The 20,337-nt window shown below is 38.6% G+C and overlaps 3 protein-coding genes across 3 annotated transcripts; 2 read left to right on the forward strand and 1 right to left on the reverse strand.

Annotated features, from left to right (window-relative positions):
* Nucleotides 1–2,347: 2,347 nt before the first annotated feature.
* Nucleotides 2,348–5,154, forward strand: grk1b (G protein-coupled receptor kinase 1 b). Its single transcript, XM_079566970.1, has 7 exons — nucleotides 2,348–3,161; nucleotides 3,533–3,660; nucleotides 3,867–4,024; nucleotides 4,186–4,269; nucleotides 4,346–4,470; nucleotides 4,538–4,739; nucleotides 4,827–5,154. The coding sequence occupies exons 1-7, from the start codon at nucleotides 2,463–2,465 to the stop codon at nucleotides 5,108–5,110; spliced, it is 1,680 nt and encodes a 559-aa protein (XP_079423096.1). The 5' UTR covers nucleotides 2,348–2,462; the 3' UTR covers nucleotides 5,111–5,154.
* Nucleotides 5,155–10,249: 5,095 nt separating this feature from the next.
* Nucleotides 10,250–12,000, forward strand: LOC306970896 (claudin-15-like; the record flags this gene model as incomplete). Its single annotated transcript, XM_079566971.1, has 5 exons — nucleotides 10,250–10,466; nucleotides 10,938–11,102; nucleotides 11,545–11,626; nucleotides 11,712–11,822; nucleotides 11,901–12,000. The coding sequence occupies 5 exons, from the start codon at nucleotides 10,250–10,252 to the stop codon at nucleotides 11,998–12,000; spliced, it is 675 nt and encodes a 224-aa protein (XP_079423097.1).
* A 1,174-nt stretch (nucleotides 12,001–13,174) lies between these two features.
* Nucleotides 13,175–20,170, reverse strand: LOC306970752 (uncharacterized protein). The gene is made up of 13 exons (XM_079566779.1): nucleotides 20,014–20,170; nucleotides 19,883–19,934; nucleotides 19,710–19,793; nucleotides 19,525–19,626; nucleotides 19,417–19,457; nucleotides 19,155–19,333; nucleotides 18,805–18,817; nucleotides 16,876–16,938; nucleotides 16,756–16,807; nucleotides 13,765–13,848; nucleotides 13,572–13,673; nucleotides 13,461–13,501; nucleotides 13,175–13,383 (listed from the first exon to the last, which is right to left on the reverse strand). Exons 1-13 carry the CDS (start codon nucleotides 20,074–20,076, stop codon nucleotides 13,204–13,206), a joined length of 1,056 nt encoding a protein of 351 aa, XP_079422905.1. The 5' UTR covers nucleotides 20,077–20,170; the 3' UTR covers nucleotides 13,175–13,203.
* Nucleotides 20,171–20,337: the final 167 nt, after the last annotated feature.

Genomic DNA, 20,337 nt, shown 5'->3' on the forward strand with positions numbered 1-20,337 from the left:
TACAAGGCTAATGATATTTGTGCACAGTGGAACAGCCTTGATGAATGAGCCCTTTAAATTTTAAGATCTCTGTGTATGGGATCTTTTACACTAGACTAGGACTCAATTTTCTTGACAGCTTTAATACAATATTCAAAGAAACACGGCATAACATTTTAGATTATACTGTTCCCACCGATACAAAACATGCTCTTGATGACCAATTGTTTTCGCAGTGGGTAATCAAAGAATGGATTTGGATGAGGACCTAACTCATTATAAATATCATATTTGGCTGCCTTTAGTTAACATGTCAATGGAGACGAGCTGGTCACGTCACCTGCTCCCAGTAAAGTTACAAGTCAGGTCTTAGAAGAGGTGAAACGCTCACAGCAAATAAAAGTTTCTGGGAAAAAATAAATATTTGTGTTCTATTCTATTTAAGTGGGTGAAATCTAATGCAGAGTGGCTTTAACTGTACATGATATACAGTATATGATAGAAATGTTAAATGTTAATAAATGTAGTCTAGAGTTATAATAAGATTCATGGAGAATAAACCACACAGAAAATATTATGTCTTTGGTTCAAAAGCACAGACACTGTGCACATGTAGGAATTAGCAAACAAATATAGAACGTTTTTATTATTACAACATTTTTAGGAGCAGATTTGAAATCACTCTTTAGGAAAGACAGACATAATTTTCTGGTGGTGGGTTTCTCCTCCGTGGCTGAGCAGGATTAGAAGGCGAGGGTAAAATCTGTATCTCCTCCACCCTCTTCAAATAGGATTTGTGTTCAGGGTCTAACAACCCCAAGCCTCAGGCAGAGGAAATTAAATGGGCTAAAATGTACAGTCAGCTATATGATAGATTGTTTTCAGTTTGCTTAACATTTAATTTAATTTCCCCACCCAAAACTATTACAACTTCACTTGAGTTTTAGGACGCATGAGGACACAATTTGCAAGTATCTGACTAAACATAATTGTGATATGCCAGATCTTGTAATTTATGTATCTGTTGTGCAATATCGAGTTTCAATGATATATGTTTGCTGAAGACCTAATTCTTGGTCTCATCACATCATGAATCACAGGTGCACTGGGATGTTTGACATACTTTCCTCTTTAGCTGCATGATCTAAATCCCTCCTCTCAATTTCCTGAAGCTGTTGCTAAATCCTCTCAACTGAAACAAAGCCATCTCATTTACCTTCCTTTCTCTGGTGCATGAAGTCTAGATTTTATCATTAGTTAGGTGGCATGTAGATACACATTAATGTTAATTGCTAATTGTGTGAGATGCAGGCCGCTTACTCAAAAAGAAATGGTGTTGGAGATTCTGCACTGTGCTTTCAGACACCTCCGCCAGTTAATCCAATTGATCTGATCTGTAAATACTTATTTAAGCTTCATGAAAAGAGATGTCACTTCTGTTATATTCTGTAACATTTGTGGGAATGCATTTTTTTAATACTGTACATTGCATTACATTTAAACCACAGCAGCAAACACAGTACCTGCTGAATTGCAGTAACACCAAGTCCCTCCCTTCACTAATGTGAAAATGTAATCCTCTCCAGCTAATGAACTATCACGTCGGATTTCAAGAGCTGTGTAAACCTCAACCGGATGCCTCTTCATCTCCACTCACCATGCTGTAGGTGCTGCAGTCACAGGACAGCCAGGACAGCCAGGGCCACACAGGACTCCGGGATCCTCATAGAGGAAAGAGACAGGGAGACTTTATTTTATTTTACTCAATCTGGAGTAAACCTTTTTTCGATTTGGCACGAGAGAAAGGTAAGATTTTATCTTACTGAACATAATATTCTATATATCAATAATCAACGAAAAACTATAATCTATGTTACATTCATACTGTAGTGAACATTTGCATGATGTAAAAAAAAGGGTACAGTGCTTTTATATCTCTTATATTTATATTTTATATCTTTTATATATTGCTGTGTTCAAGGTGTGATGAGCTCATTAGTATCTGCTGAATCACACAAAAGGGTTTAATCTAAAGCAGGACCAGGTTTTGCCAAACAGGTCAATCATCAATCAATAAGTAAGTCTTTGGTATCGAGAGTCAGTGTTAATTGGATTATGTCAAGTCTGGCGGGACAGAATTTGTCTGACAGAATCCATCTAGGTAAACCAGGTCAAGACAGAACAGATTATTCACATGAAATATACACCCAAATGGGTTAAGTCTGAGATTAGTGGTCCTTCCTCTGCTTGCTCTCTGAGTATTTATCAGTGTGTCTGTAGCTGTGCAGTGACAGAACACTACTATAGTTCATTGCCATATATGCCAGTAACATTAACCTAACAGCAGGGAGCAGCACATTCTTAGGTTAGATGTAATCTCTCTGTTGCAATAAGCCTCACTTCTATCATGTTCTGTGTGAGACATTAAGTTCATATTGACAACATTAATGTTCATGCTGGTTTTCTTTGTGGCAGATTGAACAATGGATATTGGTGGCTTGGAGACAGTGGTGGCCAACTCGGCCTATGTATCAGCCCGTGGCAGCGTGGATGGGGCCGCTGCAGCTAACGTGAGAGACAAGAAGATGCGTGCCAAGCTCAAACTCCCTCACATTCGAGAATGTGAGCACATGAAAACAATTGTAGACAGCACATTTGACAGCATGTGCATCAAACAGCCTATCGGAAAACGTCTGTTTCAACAGTATCTAGAAAGTGATGCCACCCATAAAAACGCTGGGCAGCTGTGGAAAGATATCGAAGATTATACAGTCTGCCAAGAAAAGGACAGACTCCAGAAGGCCCAGAAAATTGTCAATAAGTACTTTGAATCCAAGTCAAAGACCTTTTGCAGCTTCCTGGAGGAGAAAGCTGTGTCTCGAGTGAAAGAAGATCACAAGAACCTGCACGGAGACCTTTTCAAGGAGAGCCAACAGCAGCTGCTCAAATATCTGGAGAAGAGCGCTCTGGCGGGGTTCAAGGACAGCATGTACTTCCTGCGCTACGTTCAGTTTAAATGGCTGGAGGGTCAGCCCGTCAACGAAGACTGGTTCATGGACTTCAGGGTCTTGGGGAAAGGAGGTTTCGGGGAGGTGTTTGCTTGTCAAGCAAAAGCAACAGGCAAGATGTATGCCAACAAAAAACTGGACAAAAAACGCCTGAAGAAGCGCAAGGGCTATGATGTAAGACAATGACAAAAAATAATTCTACAACATATGATCACTTTAGTGTATATTCATAAAATTAGACCCTGTAGAGAAATGACAACGATGGTGAGCCAGTATTATAAGCTCACGGCAGCTCAATGCAAAGAGGCTTGTGAGCGTCTTAAAGACCTCCCAAAGCTTCTCAGCTTCAGACACAAGTGTAAACCTTTCAAATGATGGATATACATCTTTGTATCCACTGAACAGAGTAAAAGGTTTATGCTTAAACTCTTACATACCCTTTCTATACATGCGGTTTTATTAACAGTAGTATTATATATATTAAAAAAAAGGCATAAACATGACTCTTGGACTTTTTTTTATCCTTACATTTGTTTTTCTTTCAGGGTGCCATGGTGGAGAAGAGGATCCTGGCTAAAGTCCACAGTCGCTTCATTGTGACTCTGGCTTATGCCTTCCAGACCAAGACCGAGCTCTGCTTAGTCATGACCATCATGAATGGAGGAGATCTCAGGTAGCTTTTAAGTTGAATATATTTGAACATATGCACTGAACTGACAACACTGCTTTATTAACCAAAAGGGCATACTCACCTGAGCTCAACCCCTCTAATAAGCCGGGCTGGGAGAGATAAAGCTCAGTTAATGTACACTCGCACTGTGCAATATAGATGAAGGGACGCGTTTCTTAGTCCACATATGTATAATGGTCTCCTCATAGGTTTCACATGTACAACGTGGATGAGAAAAACCCTGGTTTCAATGAGCAGAGGGCCTGTTTCTACACAGCTCAGATCATCTGTGGCCTGGAGCACCTGCACCAGCACCGAATCGTCTACAGAGACCTCAAGCCCGAAAACGTCCTGCTTGACGACGCAGGTCAGAGTCCTGTGTGTCTACAGCACAAAGAAAATCAACTATGATTTGTACAATTCAAACATATAAACAAGGAAATGCAAAGAAAACTCAACAGCAAAGATACCGTAAATAAGTGCATTGTAAATAAGATAATGTTTTGAAATTAAACATTTTTGTTTCAGGACATGTGCGTCTGTCTGATCTCGGTCTTGCTGTTGAACTCCCCCCAGGAAAAGACAAAACCAGTGGCTATGCAGGAACGCCAGGTAACAGGGTAAAATCTAAAGCATTCAACTATGTAGAGATGTGTAGAGATTAAAGCCCTGCTTTTTCTCGGTATAGGTTTTATGGCCCCAGAGCTGCTGCAGAAGAAGGAGTATGACTACTGTGTGGACTACTTCACTCTGGGAGTCACTCTGTATGAGATGATCGCTGCCAAAGGGCCCTTCAGAATAAGAGGGGAGAAGGTACAACATTTAATATAACATTTTAAAAAAGGCTCTTGTTCCAAAAATAACTTTTCTTCCTTCTCAGGTTGAAAATGAAGAAGTGGCTCGCAGAATCATAAATGACCCTGTCAATTACACTCCTGCTTTCAGTAAAAATTGTAAAGATATTTGTGAAGGTTTGATGATGAAAGATTCAGCAAACAGACTAGGGTTCAAAGATAATGAGTGCGCTGAACTCAAGAATCAACCCTTCTTTAAGGACGTCAACTGGGGTCGTTTAGAAGCAGGTACGCAACTTTTCATGCCACACTGATACACAAACAGTATGGCAACATTTGAGAGCATTTGAAACACTTTTCCATCTTTCTGAACAGGCATGCTTCCCCCTCCATTTGTCCCGGATCCCAGAATGGTCTATGCCAAAGATCTGGATGACGTGGGAGCCTTCAGCTCCATCAAGGGCATAGTTATGGACAACAAGGACACTGAATTCTTCACTGAGTTTTCTTCAGGAAACATCCCCATCCCGTGGCAGGAGGAGATGATTGAAACCGGCGTGTTCGGAGAGCTGAACATCTGGGGAGAGAGCGGCAAGTTGCCGAACGATCTCGACCCCAATTTTGTAGAAGCTAAAGGTGGAGGGTGTGCCATGTTCTGAAAAATATCAGCAACGCAACAAGATATCACACTCAAATTTAAAGTATTGTTAGATTATAGCGTCCTTTTGTGATGGCTATTTATTTGTGTAAATGTATAATATTAATAGTTGTCAAGCTAAAGTAAAATACTACATAATACCTGTGAGATCATATAAGTACAGGTGATTCTTATGAAACAAAACATTTGACGTACAGTAAAATAACTCTTCACATTAAAATATTTGATCAAATGCTTACGTGTAAATACTGCACTTTTGGCCAGTAAAGTTAACACATTGTAAATATTTTTGTAGCACATACTTATTTTGTAGAGAAAAATAATGTAAATGTATCTGAAAGCTATTGTATCAATAGTGTAATATCTATTTACAGTAAATGCTTCTTACATTGTAAACTTTATCAAAGTAGAATAATAATGCATCGGTTTTATATAGCGCTTTTCTGGACACTCAAAGACGCTTTACATTGCATTATTCATTCACTCCATACTCGGTGGTGGTAAGTTACTATAATAACCACAGCTGCCCTGGGGTAGACTGATGGAAGCGAGGCAACCAGTCTGCGCCATCGGCCCCTCCGACCACCACCAACTACTCACTCACACACTACATTCGCTAGGCTTCCTGGTGTTACTAAATGGTCTCCCATCCAAGTACCGACCAGGCCCTTCCCTGCTTAGCTTCCAAGGTCTGACGGGATTGGGCATCGCAAAGGCCGTATGACCAATGAATGATTAATAAATGTTACAAAGCGACTCCCTGTCTCATATCACTTGATCACATTAATATTGATTTTAAATTTAGACTCATAAACAGTAAAATAGGCAACAGTTCTAAAAATTGTATATTGTATATTCAATTACACTAGTTAGAATGGCCTAATGACACAACGTTAATTACTGCATTTGTTATCTACTTCGAGGGAAATCCTGTTGACTATTTTGTTGCAATATTTCTGGCTGCTCTTCACTTTATCAGATGCTTGTTATTCATAATAAAACCATAAATAATGCTACAGTAGCGCTGTGTTGAGGCCAATATCCACCTGCATAATATTGTTCTGACTTTGATACACACTATTAGAGCAGAGTTCACAATATCAGCAGATTAAATATCCAAATCGCAAGAAATAAAAAGCTTCCATTCCATTCAAATAAGTATAAATATATATATATATATATATATATATATATATATATATATATATATATATATATATATATATATATATATATATAAATATATAAATATATAAATATAAAAGCTAATAATTTCTGATTAAAGTGACAGTGTGGAAGTCTAAATGTATTACAAATGTTATAAAATGTGCAAAATCAACCACCTGGTCTTGCATTTTGATATAAAGTAAGTAATAAAATATATTATTTTTTGTGAAGGAGGAGGGGCATTGGGGGCTTGATCGTTTACTTCTGAAAATTCTGTTCCTGCTCTGGTCATTTTGCAAACTAAGAAGGGGTTTCTGGTTAAAGGAATTCAAATTTCCCTCTGTCTTTGCTCACTTTGCAAACTTTCAGACTGATCACTTTAATCAACAAACAATTGCCAGATCAATAAATAAACGACTTTATTAACCAAAAGTAACCATTCGGTCTTTATTAAGGCTTGACCGTCTGATGAGGGAAAAAATTGCTTCCAGTTTTTATTCATCTTTAGACAATCGTAAAATAATAGACTATCGTTTAGCACTTTTTTCCCTCGTATTATGCCGCCCTATGTGAATTTAAAATGAAACTGCTCAAAGCTGTGACTTCATCGAAACCACGTCAAGTGCAGTGACTGTTGAAACCTAAAGTGTGGCATTGTTTAAACAGGGATTAATAGACCTTTAGTACTGACATTTCTATCGCAATGTGCAGCCAGTTCAGGTGAGGATTCGACAAGGAAACATGACAACTCTTTTTCGGTCACTAATTTATAAAGCGGCGTAAGCCAGTATTGTCCAACACTTCACCTTAAATTCACCTCGCAGTCTGAAGTCAAGCACGAGAATAAAAACGTCTGCTTCAAACGAACCCTCCCTTTAAGCGCAGGAGGTCAATGCGGACACAGGCAATTAAAATGAACACTTAAGGTCACACAGGGCCGAGAAATAAAATATTAACACAAGGACAATAATCCTAAGTCTCAATGTTCGTATCCTTTTGGTGCAGTATATGGCAGAACTTTGTTCCTGATCATGGGCTGCTGAAGGTTTTTGATAAGATACAGATGAAAGCAAGAATGCCAGTCATAAACCTCTGACACCTAACTTTACCTTTAAATGTACTAAGACATATGGGGAGCGGACAAAGTATAAACGCGCTATTGCCTTAATGTACAGCAAATTGATAAATATGGGTGTGCCATACAGCCTGGGCTCTCTCCACTTTTCTTTTATTAACTCCACTGTACTGTGTCATTGCTGTATTTCAAAAGACAAACAATAATTTCAATGGATGTAATTGCTTTGTCCACAATCACACGTGTTAATACTTAACCAATAATAGACAGTTTCTCCACACTTAAATAAATCATTTGAGCCTGTTCTGATTGTACTATTTGCTTATGAAAAAGAGAACGACTTTGCTAAACCCACAAGCTACCAATTCCTTAAAAGACAAGACAATGTCCAAGATAGAAGAAAGGCAATGCACTTGGAATCAGTGGTGTCTACTTTCGTCTGAGCAGAAGTACAGGTACTTCTGTTACTCACTCCAATAATTACTTAAGTTAGAGCACAGAAGTACTTGCTGCAGAAAATACTTTAGTATTCAAAGTAGAAAGTACAAATTGTTTTAAATAAGTGTTGTGAATCATAACTTTGAGGCTTCAAATACATGAAGACTGCGCCCCATTTCACCACCTGTACGGCAGCGCAATGAGGACAAACCTTGTTTCTTGAGTCAGTGGCATTGACTGTACGTCACAGCACCAGTGAATGTTCATCATAAAGCTTTAAAATTTCATAAAATTAAGCCAATCATAGTTTTATTTTTTAAATATATATAAATATATATGTAATATATACTACATTTCTATAAAAACTCATAGAAATGTAATGTGGAGTTGAAAGCAGAGTAAAAGTAATAAGTTCTCAACAAAAAATACTACTCCAGTAAAGTACAAATCATCAGGAACTGTACTTAAGTAGAACAGTAACATGCAAGTGTTTTGCATTGAGAGTTGAAATATGCAAATAGTGCATCACCAAAAAATGCATCTGGTTCATTGACACTGAATTCAAATATGTCAGAAAAATTTGCAAAAAGTGATTTGCCAAAACTATCCAAACGATCCCGTCTTGCAGCCCCTCGGTCCAGGTGACATGAGGTTGTGAAAATTGCTTTATCATATGCATGACCTAAAACAATCAAACAGGGTAAAAAGGGCTCAATGCACAGTCATATTTCTATGGCAACGTACAAGGCAAGTGAAATGTCATCAATTTTGGGCGGGAATAGAGGTCTTATAATGTTGGTACAGCCAGCAAATCAATGCTCAAATTAGTCTTGGAGCATGAGAAAAAAATCCTTAGTCAGTTCTCACACTCCCAAAATGTATATCAGATCCACTAGTGGCCATTAGAGCTCCTTGCACTTGGATACCTCTATTTTTTTCTCTTTATTTTGCTAATTATTTATCAGTTTGTTTTTAACATGAGGGATATCGTTGAAGCTGTAGCATTATTTCTAGGCTTTGTAAGCTGGATTTTAATTTTTGTTTCACTGGAGGATCAGTATTGGAGAGAGTCCACTCAAGATGGCAGTGTCATTGTAACCTCCACCATATACGAGAACCTGTGGATGTCTTGTGCCAGTGACTCCACAGGGCTGTACAACTGCAGGGACTTTCCTTCACTTTTTGCTCTGCCAGGTAAGAAACATTCAATTTTGAACAGTATATTTTCTTAAGTAGAAAAAAAAAAAAAAGATAAAACAGCTAATTGTGTGGACAAGAAATACATGTAAGAAATGGTGTTTGAAATATGCAAAAAGTCAGCAGGATGGAAAGAATAAATAGCTTTTTTTTATTGATGATTCAGCTTTGTGTAAACGCTGAGTGTGCATTTTCCAACTGTACGGACAAACCCTGTGAAGTCGCACTGATTCAAGGAAACATGTCTTTTTCTCAGTCTGTGTGTGTTTATGGGGGTTGCACAATTCATTTGCAATAGATTCTAAATAGCAATTTTACCATTCTTTATTCCCAATTTCCAATGTATGTGGCTTTGGCAAAATCAGTAGTTCGATCACAATCTACTGATTGGTGCCCAGTAGATTGTGCCATTTATTTAATCTAATTTAAATATGTGTAATGATGTATAAAGCATTGATTTAAAAACAAAACTAAAAACCAACATCAACTCTGAATCACTGCATCTGCTACATGTATTTCTTATGTAATATGTCCAAAAAAGAATGTGTTATTTATCTATTTATGTCTTTATTATGGTTATTCACAGTTTACTGTAACTATTGTAACTGAGATGGGTTTAATTGGTGATATATATTATATTTGAGCACAAATGTCTGTTTTTCTATCATGTTAATCACCTTGAGAAATTGGTTGAAAATCTCAAGCACCACATGTTCTGGTGGCATGTTGCATTGAGCCTTATGAGTAGACGTCCCAGGACATTTGCAGACGACTCTATAAGGGCACGGTTGTGAGAAGCAAATAGATTTATCAGTGATGCTGGTCACCTGCAGGTCAGCCACACAGCCTCCTCACGCCCTGCGGACATTTCCCATCTGCCCCCTGCGCCGCGGGGAGCACACGAGACCTGCTCCTCATCAATAACTGTTTGATAACGTTGACACAGCGTTCAAAGCAGGTGTCGAGACATGACTAATGGCTGTGGGTCCATAGACGACGAGTGCGAAGGTTGGACTTTTGTGTTGTCTCTGAAGTTATGCAAACACTTGGCTTTTTGAAAGTCTGAATAAAGAGTAATGGGGCAAATTATAAGTTGGCATTAATCATTGATCTCACAGTTTCTGAAGAGCCACAGCGAAGGTGTTGCTGTGGATTGGAGAAGCAGTCCGACACGACACTGCCAAACAAAAAGCTCAGAGATCGAACTCTCAGAGAAGGACAGAATAACTTTGTAAAACCTTAAATCAGGGAATTTAAGCCAAAATGAATGCTGTAGTGGAGGCGTTTGCGTTCTTCCTTGCTTTTCTGGCCTGGCTGATGGTTGGGATTGCTCTGCCTAATCGATACTGGAAGGTGTCCTCAGTGGATGGTAATGTAATCACCACATCCACCATCTATGAGAACCTCTGGATGTCCTGTGCTACAGACTCAACAGGAGTCCACAACTGCCGAGACTTTCCTTCTTTACTGGCGCTGAGTGGTACGTTCTTCAGTCAAATGTGGTTTTATTCGTTTATTGATGGCTGCTTATCAGGCACACAGCCAAACCTTCTCATGCTTCTGAGGCTTGGTGAATTAATGCGGAGTTAATATGAAACAAAGATGTCATGTTGGTAACAGGGCATAGTAAATAACCATATTGTATTGTTTATTGTTTAAGAATTTGTATATAAATAAACCTGATGCACTTTGGATGGTCATAATAGAGCAGTAATAGATGTGACAGTAAACACCTGATAAGATAAAGCGAGGCGCCATAACAAAGAACTCCTTTCTTGTCATTACACTTTACTATAAATCATATTATATTGCATATGATTATGTTTTTCAATAGGCAAGCACCCAACTTCTTTCCCCCCTTTTTGTTGCTCTGGATATTCTGATGAACTGTTTAGTACAAAGTAAACTGTCCAACCTGATGTTTACCTGTTTCTCATGTGTTTGTGTGCAGGGTACATCCAGGCCTCGCGCGCGCTCATGATCGCTTCCATTGTCTTTGGGACATTTGGTCTCGTGGGGACTCTAGCAGGGATGCAGTGCTCTAAAATTGGAGGAGAAAATTATGTCCTAAAAGGAAGGATTGCTGCCATAGGAGGAGTGTTCTTTCTATTACAAGGTAACGACAAACTAGATTTACACATGTAACTTGATAAAAAATACATATATATCTGTTTCTTAATCTGTGTCTCAGTGTGTGTAAAAACACTCAAATCCGAAACTCTGTGTTTACAAAAGACAAGCTATCAGGGACTGAGTCACCTGTTCAAAAGGTTATCGACTGAGCTGTGGCACAAAAGGCAGCAACGACCAATGTTTATATTAGACCATTTTAAACTACACAATACATATTACATACTGTATATTAAAATATTTTCAATGAGCACTTTATGAAAGATGTTTATGTTTATGATGCCATTTAAGAAATGTAGACAATGTGTTTATTCATTCAAGTCAAACAAACTGAAGTCTAAAGATCGTTAGACACTGATGGTAAAGGCAGAAACATCATTGAGGCTGTAATTCTGTTTCTATAACGGACCGTTTTTCTGTTTTCTTAGGGATTTGCACAATGATAGCTGTGTCCTGGTACGCAGCCAACATCACACAGCAATTTTTTGACCAGTTTTATCCAGGGACAAAGTAAGTAGACTCATGAAAACCAACTGTAAAAATCCCACCTTCTTCAAAAGACACGTCAGTAATCTTAATCCTGCTCGGTGGACAGGTATGAGATTGGAGAGGGCCTGTACATTGGCTGGGCTTCAGCGACACTGGCCATTTGTGGAGGGGCGTGTCTCCTGTTTGCGTGCTGGGGCAACACGTCAGATGAAAAAGTGTAAGTATCATTCTGATGACAAAAAAGGGAATACCAAACGAAAACACAAACCTTCATTTTCTCCATTGTGTATTACAGTCAATATCCGTACCAGCCGGCCTCCAGAAGTAATGTCTTTTCAGTAATGGCACCATCTCAGTCTGTGCCCAGCAACTACGGAAGAAACGCATATGTTTGAGAGGTTCAAAAACATATTTACTCTATATTTGTAACGCAGGTCCTATTGTTTATGTTTTGAGTGCATCTACATAGTTTGATTTTTTTTTTTAAAGAAAATGTGGTTGATTGTGATTGTAAGGAATGATACAACTATTCTAAATTCTGTCTGAACCATGTAATTATTTGTTTTGTGTCATTTTGTACAGACATTTTGTGTGTTTGCCTATATTTAAAGAAGTTACTGGAGTTAATGACAATCCTCAACATTAAAGTATTTGGACATTCAGTCCAAAGACATATTCAGATTCAAATCTTTGAAAGTTTATCACATCTGTTTCTTGTTGCAGGAATGTGTGTATTATGACTGTTATTGCTTTTTTTCTTTTTTTAAATAGACTAATAAAAAGTGTATTTCTTTTCAAGTTACGAGTTTATGATTTATCACAGAGTACTAGAGAAATAATGTTGTTTTAAGACTAGGTTATAGTGATCACAGATGCAGTACTACCTGTATATAAACAAGTTATACAACGGCTATGTTTACATGCAGACCAAGGATTGGATCATGATCATATTTCTGGAATTCTCAGATCATTGATGTGACACGTAAACAGTCAAATCTGACATAGATTATCTAATATTAATATACCGGTAATCTGATTTCTTTCTGATCTTCATATGCGTAAACTAACCAGGAAAATACAGCAACTAATGTCCCAAACACAAACATCAAAAGATATGGGGTAAAGACTGAAAGCATTTTTAATAAAAAACTAAATGAAAGAACACAGAAGTTATCCATGAAACAAATTCCAAATTTCTTTATTGAAAAATTTACTGTGGATCCATCAGTTGAATGGTTTAGGCTGCTGCACATATGGCAGAATATTGCCACATCCTTAGAGTGGGTTCGAATCCCAACTCTAATTATTTACTGAATTGTCTCTCCATTAAGTACTTTTATAACTGGCACCTCCAAGAGGCAAATAAATAAATACAAATAAATAAAATTAACCCTTGAATAGAGAAGACATTTATGTTTGACAAAGGGTTGGGTACAAACGGTGATGGCTGTTTGATCTGAGAATTTTTTTTTCTCCTCCATTAATATTGTCAACATTTATTACAATTATTTTTATTTTTTCATTATAAAAAGACTAACACATGGAGACGATTAGAATTTGAAGGAAGTGCAGCAAAAATGCCAACCCACATCACCAGACTAATCTTTAGGAGCGTCCTTAACTAAGTTATCAAAACTTAGACCAGCAAAACGTAAGAAGCGCAATCCTTCGCTGTCAGTGTGGTCTTCAGCACCTTTTGCTGCGTAGAAATCTCGAGCCGAGGAGTTCCAGTCTAAAACAGCCAGCTGCAGACGCACACACTGCTTCTCTGCAGCAACCTGGAAAACAGGACAGTTAACAGTTAGTTATACAGCTAATCACAGGCAAACCTCAAAGACAAAATAATGACTTTTACCTTTGCAACTTTGCACATCAAGCCTTTGCCAATGCCATTACCTGAAGTCAAAAAAATCTTAAATGCATCATAATGTTATTATTATTGTTCTGATCTTGGCTTCACTGTCACCTCTGAATTCTGACATCACATAGAGGTCTTCCAGGTAAACCGACCGTCCCTTCCATGTGCTGTAAGTGTAGAAGTAAAGACCATATCCAACAACTGTGTGGCCTGTAAATTACACGCAAATGCCGTCAAATGGTAATTTCATGTTTACAAAATAATTATGCAACTTATAAAAAAATAGGCAACAAATTAATACCATCTTTTGATCTGTGCTCGTCAGATACCTCGGCGACCAGACACTCAAAAAATGGATTTTCACAGAACCCGTCGCGTTCCAGTTCTGAAATACATAGGCTATATATTAACCTCTTACCCCCCAACTTAACCGGCTTTAGTCAAATCTAAAAGCTCCTCGACTGGAGTTTACAGCCTCTAGACCAGTGCAATGCCTCATTTGAAAGCTAAGACCTACAAAACTGATCATAACTTTTTGTCACGTTTATGTTTACGTTATTGTTGCTTTTCCAGCCCGTTTTAGTCTCTTTCAGTCGGTCTTTGGTCGCTTTCATGTGTGGCTTTTTCATCACTTTTTAAGTCGTGTTTTTGTCGCCTGTTTATATTGTTATTGTTGCTTTTCTGTCACATTTCTGTAGCTTTTTTGTCACATTTATGTTGCGTTTTCAACACTAGTTTGACGCTTATTTCAAGAGGCTTTTAGATTTGGGTAGTGCCAAACTGGAGAAAATGGGCTCGGTTCAGGTGGGGTTAAGAGATAGGAAAAAAAAAGGGAAAAAAAGTTTTTAACAGGCAGTAACGGAAAGGGAACTTCTCAGAGTAAATATCAAATACCAACTTCTAAGGACATTAGATGCAAAGAGAAGTTAAAAAAAACTATCAGAATTATAGCCTATATAAAATATATATATAAAATATACATATATATATATATATATATATATATATATATATATATATATATATATATATATATATATATATATATATATATATATACACTGCTCACAAAAACTTAGGGCACACTCAAAAAACACATCCTAGATGTCAATCAATTCGATTTGATTTTTCGGATGAAAATCTTTCTTCCTAGTGTAGGGCAATGTGTTGAGAACATAATAACATAAGAATGATAAATGGAAATCAAATTCTCAGCCCCTGGAGGTCTGGATCCAAAATTATAGTCAAAATCAAAGTGACAAATCAGGTCACTGGTTGATCCAAATTCTGTAGAAATTCCTCCAAACGAGTCTGTATCATCCTCAGTAGTGTGTGTGGCCTCCACGTGCCTGAATGCACTCCCTACAACGCCTGGGCATGCTCCTGATGAGACCACGGATGTCCTCCTGAGGGATCTCCTCCCAGACCTGGATTAGAGCATCAGTCAGCTCCTGGACAGTCTGTGGTGCGACGTGGCGTTGATGGATGGACCGAGACATGATGTCCCAGATGTGCTCTATTGGATTTAAGTCTGGGGAACGGGCAGGCCAGTCCATAACATCAATACCTTCATCATGCAGGAACTGCTGACACACTCTTGCCACATGTGGCCTGGCATTATCAGGCATCAGAAGGAACCCAGGGCCCACAGCACCAGCATATGGTCTGATTATGGTCACAATAGGTCTGAAGATCTCATCCTGGTACCCAATGCCAGTCAGGGAACCTCTGGCTCGCACATGGAGGGCTGTGCGGCCCTCCAATGAAATCCCTCCCCCTCATGACACCAAACCGGTCATGCTGGATGATGTTGCAGCAGCAGAACGTTCTCCAGGGCGTCTCCAGACTCTGTCACGTCTGTCACATGTGCTCAGGGTGAACCTGCTCTCATCCGTGAAGAGCACAGGGCACCATTGGCCAATCTGCCAATCGCTGTGTTCTCGGGAAAATGCCAATCGGGCTGCTGGTGTTGGGCAGTAAGCACCGGCCCAACTTGTGGATGTCGGGCCCTCATACCACCCTCATGGAGTCGGTTTCTGACCGTTTTAGTACCAACATGCACATTTGTGGCCCTCTGGAGGTCATTTTGTAGGGCTCGGGCAGTGCTTCTCCTGTTTCTCCGTGCACAAATGAGCAGATAGCGGTCCTGCTGCTGGGTTGTTGACCTCGGTCGCCCCCCCCAGGTCTCCGGGTGTACTGGCCTGTCTCCTGGTATCTCCTCCATGCTCTGGACACTGCGCTGGGAGACACAGCAAACCTTCTTGCCACAGCACGAATGGACGTGCCATTTTGGATGAGCATCACTCCCTGAGCGACTTCTGAGGGTTGTAGATACTCCTCATGATACCTCTAGTGGTGAGAACACTGGACAAATGCAAAAGTGTTCCAAAAATACGATACAAAGGATGAAGACAGGGAAGTGGTCTGTGGTCACCACCTGCAAAACCATTCCTCTTTTGGAGTGATCTTGCTAATTGTCTCTCATTTCCACCTGTTGTCTGTTTAATTTCCACAACACCAAGTGAAATTGATTCACAGTAAGCGTGGCTTCCTAACTGGACAGTCTGATATCCCAGAAATTTGACTGACTTGGAGTTACATTGTGTTTTTTGAGTATATATATATATATATATATATATATATATATATATATATATATATATATATATATATATATATATATATATATATATATATATATATATACTCATATACTCATATAGAATGAATGACCGAGCCAAGATCATGTGGGACTTCCAGATACAGACGGACAAAATGGTAATGGTGAACCAACCGGACATTGTGGTGGTGGACAAAGAGCAGAGGAAAGCCGTTGTGGTCGACATAGCAATACCAAGCGACTTCAACATCAGGAAAAAGGAACACGACAAACTAGAGAAATACCAGGGGCTCAGAGAAGAGCTGGAGAAAACCTGGAGGGTGAAGGCATCAGTGGTGCCCGTGGTCGTTGGGGCACTCAGGGCAGTGACCCCCAAACTGGAGGAGTGGCTCCAGCAGATCCCAGGAAATACATCAGACATCTCGGTCCAGAAAAGTGCAGTTCTAGGAACAGCAAAGATACTGCGCAGAACCCTCAAGCTCCCAGGCCTCTGGTAGAGGACCCGAGCAGGAGGAAAAAGAAACCGCCCGCGGAGGGTGAGGACGAGTTTTTTATATATATATATATATATATATATATATATATATATATATATATATATATATATATATATATATATATATATATATATATATATAAAATAGTGCAGAATTTAACACCAATTAGAATTACCTTCGTGAGATATTTTCACTTGGTCTGGGTCCTTAAGAAAAACAGCCAACTCCTGAAACATAATCAACGTGTTAGCATGAATCATTTAAGCTAATGAGTGCGTTCTCACCTGGTTCTCACCATTATCATTCGTGCTACATCTCTGCAGTCTTCTTTTTTTGCGGCTCGTATTATGTATTTCATTTTTGATTATTTAACAACACTAGGTTCATAAACAGAACAGGTAAAACTCCAGGCAAACTTCGAGATTATAATTTTACGTGCGCACGAGCACACTTATCGGGAACAAGTTTAACCGGTTCTCGAACCGTTCCCACACACAAGCGCGCTAAGATATCTGGGAGTTGTAGTCATAAATATCCGTTGTGTAAAAATAATAATATAAGATATAATAATTAATAATAATGATAATAATAATATTAATAATATATTATTATATTATTCTTATTCTTATTATATTATTATTAATTATAATAACAGCTCAAATGCTGAGATGATAATAATAATAATAATAATAATAATAATAATAATAATAATAATAATAATAAGTATAAGAATAAGAATAATACCAAAAAATCACAAAACAAACCAGTTGCACTTGTCATTTTAGAGGGCGAAAAAAACATGCAATCTAAAATAATACACAACGAAACCATAAAGGTGCCAGTTTCCACAGGACACTATTGTATTAACAATTTCTTTTCACATTTTGCTCAGTCATTTTTTTTTTCCATAAAGGATTTTGAGTTGTCCTGTAGTAGTGATCAGTTGCCCCAATGTGTTGAAAGCAATAATGTGGCACCTGTGTGTTTGCTCCTGGTGAGTCGGATCAAGGGTCTAAAGATGTGGAAATGCAGATTTGAAGAACAGAACTTTTTTATTTTCAAGGAGATGTATCAGATTTGGGTAAAAATACATGTATTTCTGCATTGGTCTAGATGCGGTCAAAGCCGTGCTAGTTACCAGCACTGTATCAAGCACCTCATCAAGCACCTCATCTGTTTGCGGTTTGGGAAGAGCTGAGGGTGATACTCAAAAAAAAAAAGACTTGTCCTGTTCTATTAATTCTATTACATAGAAAAGTTGTCTACGATGAAGAAATTTAGATATTGGGTTTATTCATTCCAGTCAAACAAACTAAAGTGAAAATATTTAAGCCATGACTATTATAGGGTAAGTCAAATAGTTAGGTCTTGTCATGAGACACCGATGGTAAAGACTATAATGATAATTGTGGTTAGAGTACTGTTTAAAGCATTAATATGTGTGTGTTTTTAAGGGATTTGCACAAAACTGTTTCCTAGTACGCAGCCAACCTCACAGTTTTTACCAGTTTTATCCAGGGACAAAGTTAGTAAAACTCAAGTTAACTCACTGTAAAAATCCCATCATTTTCAATAGACACTCCAGTACCTCTTATTCCTGCTCAGTGGACAGGTGTGAGATTGGAGAGGGCCTAGACATTGGTTGGTCTTCAGCGACACTGGAAAATTGTGGAGGAGCATGTTTCCTATTTGCATGAAAAAGTGTAAGTATTATTCTGATGAAGAAAAAAAGGGAAATACAATACAACACCAATGCCAATGTGCATTACAGGAAATATCTGTACCAGCCGTCCCTATACCAGAAATCATGTCATCTCAGTCTGTGCCAGCAACTATGGAAGAAACACACAAGTTGGAGAGGTTTTAAAACCAATATTTACGCTCTGTCTGTAACTCAGGTCCCTTTGTTTTGTTTTGATTAATGGAAATTACCGGTGAGTGAATTTTGTAGGTATGCCTATGTTTAAAAAGTTACCGGAGGCATTCTTTAGAAATTATAACATAATAAAAACATTATAATAAAGTATTTGGACGCTCACTCTGGAGTAACAGTGGAATGTGTGCATTATTGCTTTTTTAGACCTTTCATGTTTATGCTTTATCACCGAGCACTAGACACATTATTTGTTTTAGGATTAGTTTAGTGATCACAGAAACAGTGCAGCTTGTGTTGTGAGCAACAAGTTGTACAGTCATATAACCTTCAAACAGGCACCCATGGCACCTCCCAGTGGCAACTATGGAATTACCCTTGAACTTACACTCATCTGCAACTTCACACAGGTCTACTTGTCTTTGTGAAGGTCAATTTTTCAACCAAATTTTAAATTACGGCAGCCGAAGCGCCTATTTATGTTGGACATTAGAGGTTATAAGGTTGGATACAAACGGTGATGGCTGTTTGTTCAGAGGATTTCATTTTCTTCGTCATGATTAATATTGTCAACACTGTATTTGTTTAGCAGCACATTTGTTTATTAAAATTAATCGTGCATTATAAAAAGACAAAGACATGCCACCATTTCAATTTTAAGGAACTGCAGCAAAAATGCAAAAGAGACAACATCACGGGACTAATCTTTAGGCGCATCCTTTACCAAGTTATCAAGACTTAGACCATCAAATCGTATGAAGTGCCATCCTTCGCTGTCAGTGAGGTCTTTAGCACCTTTCACTGCATAGAAATCTCGAGCCGGGGAGTTCCAGTCTAAAACAGCCAGCTGTAGACGCACACACTGCTTCTCTGCAGCAACCTGGGGGGAAAAGGATAGTTTACAATCATTATACAGTACATACAATAACCACAACAAAACCTCCATGGCATAAGGAGTTTTACCTTTGCAACTTTGCACATCAAGCCTTTGCCAATACCGTTACCTGAAGTCAAAAAAATCTTAAATGCATCATAATGTTATTATTATTCTGATCTTGGCTTCATTTTCACCTCTGAATTCTGGCATCACATAGAGGTCTTCCAGGTAAACCGACCGTCCCTTCCATGTGCTGTAAGTGTAGAAGTAAAGACCATATCCAACAACTGTGTGGCCTGTAAATTGCACACAAAATAGTGTATATTGTGTTTTTTTATGTTTACAAAGGAGTTCTGAGACTTATAAGATAATAGGCTACCATCTTTTGATCTGTGCTCGTCAGATACCTCGGCGACCAGACACTCAAAAAATGGATTTTGACAGAAACCGTCACGTTCCAGTTCTGGAAAAAAAAAGGGGGGGGGGGGGGGGGGATTGGGGTATTTGAACTTCGCCCATCCACAACAGGTGCAAAGCTTAACGCAGAGTTACCTTCGTGAGATATTTGCACTTGATCTGGCATCTTTTCAAAAACAGCCAACTCCTGAAAAGTACAACGTTAGCGTGCCTCACGCGCCACTGAAACAAATCTGAGACAAAGTAGCCCGAGTGCGCGCTCTCACCATGATCATTCGCGCTACATCTTTGCAGTCTTCTTTTCCTGCGGCTCGTATTTTATAATTCATACTTAGTTATCAACAGACGTTGTGTTTATTAACAGAAGTCACGTAAAAAGTCACGTTCCCGATTGAAGAGGAAAATGAGGAATACCCGGCAAATTCGGAAGATTGACTTTCTCTGCACGAGTTGACCACAGGGAAGACATCCGGTTAAAGCTTCCCTGTCCCCGCGCTAGGATTGCTGGGAATAGTAGTCATGTCTTACCAAGCGCCGTTTAAAAACACATCTGCTTTGTTGTTATATCACCAATAATAACCATTTCCCAT

The sequence above is a fragment of the Gobius niger genome (assembly GCF_951799975.1).
Source record: "Gobius niger genome assembly, chromosome: 11".
In the NCBI taxonomy this organism is placed as follows: Eukaryota; Metazoa; Chordata; class Actinopteri; order Gobiiformes; family Gobiidae; genus Gobius; species Gobius niger.

Bases quoted from the DNA above. Each gene is read 5' to 3' on its own strand.
- grk1b (XM_079566970.1), top strand. From the start codon at position 2,463: ATGGATATTGGTGGCTTGGAGACAGTGGTGGCCAACTCGGCCTATGTA. The intron at 3,661-3,866 runs GTAGCTTTTAAG...GTCTCCTCATAG, and splicing joins ATGAATGGAGGAGATCTCAG to GTTTCACATGTACAACGTGG. The intron at 4,270-4,345 runs GTAACAGGGTAA...TTCTCGGTATAG, and splicing joins TGGCTATGCAGGAACGCCAG to GTTTTATGGCCCCAGAGCTG.
- LOC306970752 (XM_079566779.1), bottom strand. From the start codon at position 20,076: ATGAATTATAAAATACGAGCCGCAGGAAAAGAAGACTGCAAAGATGTA. The intron at 19,935-20,013 runs GTGAGAGCGCGC...TGTACTTTTCAG, and splicing joins ATGTAGCGCGAATGATCATG to GAGTTGGCTGTTTTTGAAAA. The intron at 13,502-13,571 runs GTGACAGTGAAG...TTTTGACTTCAG, and splicing joins TGTGATGTCAGAATTCAGAG to GTAATGGCATTGGCAAAGGC.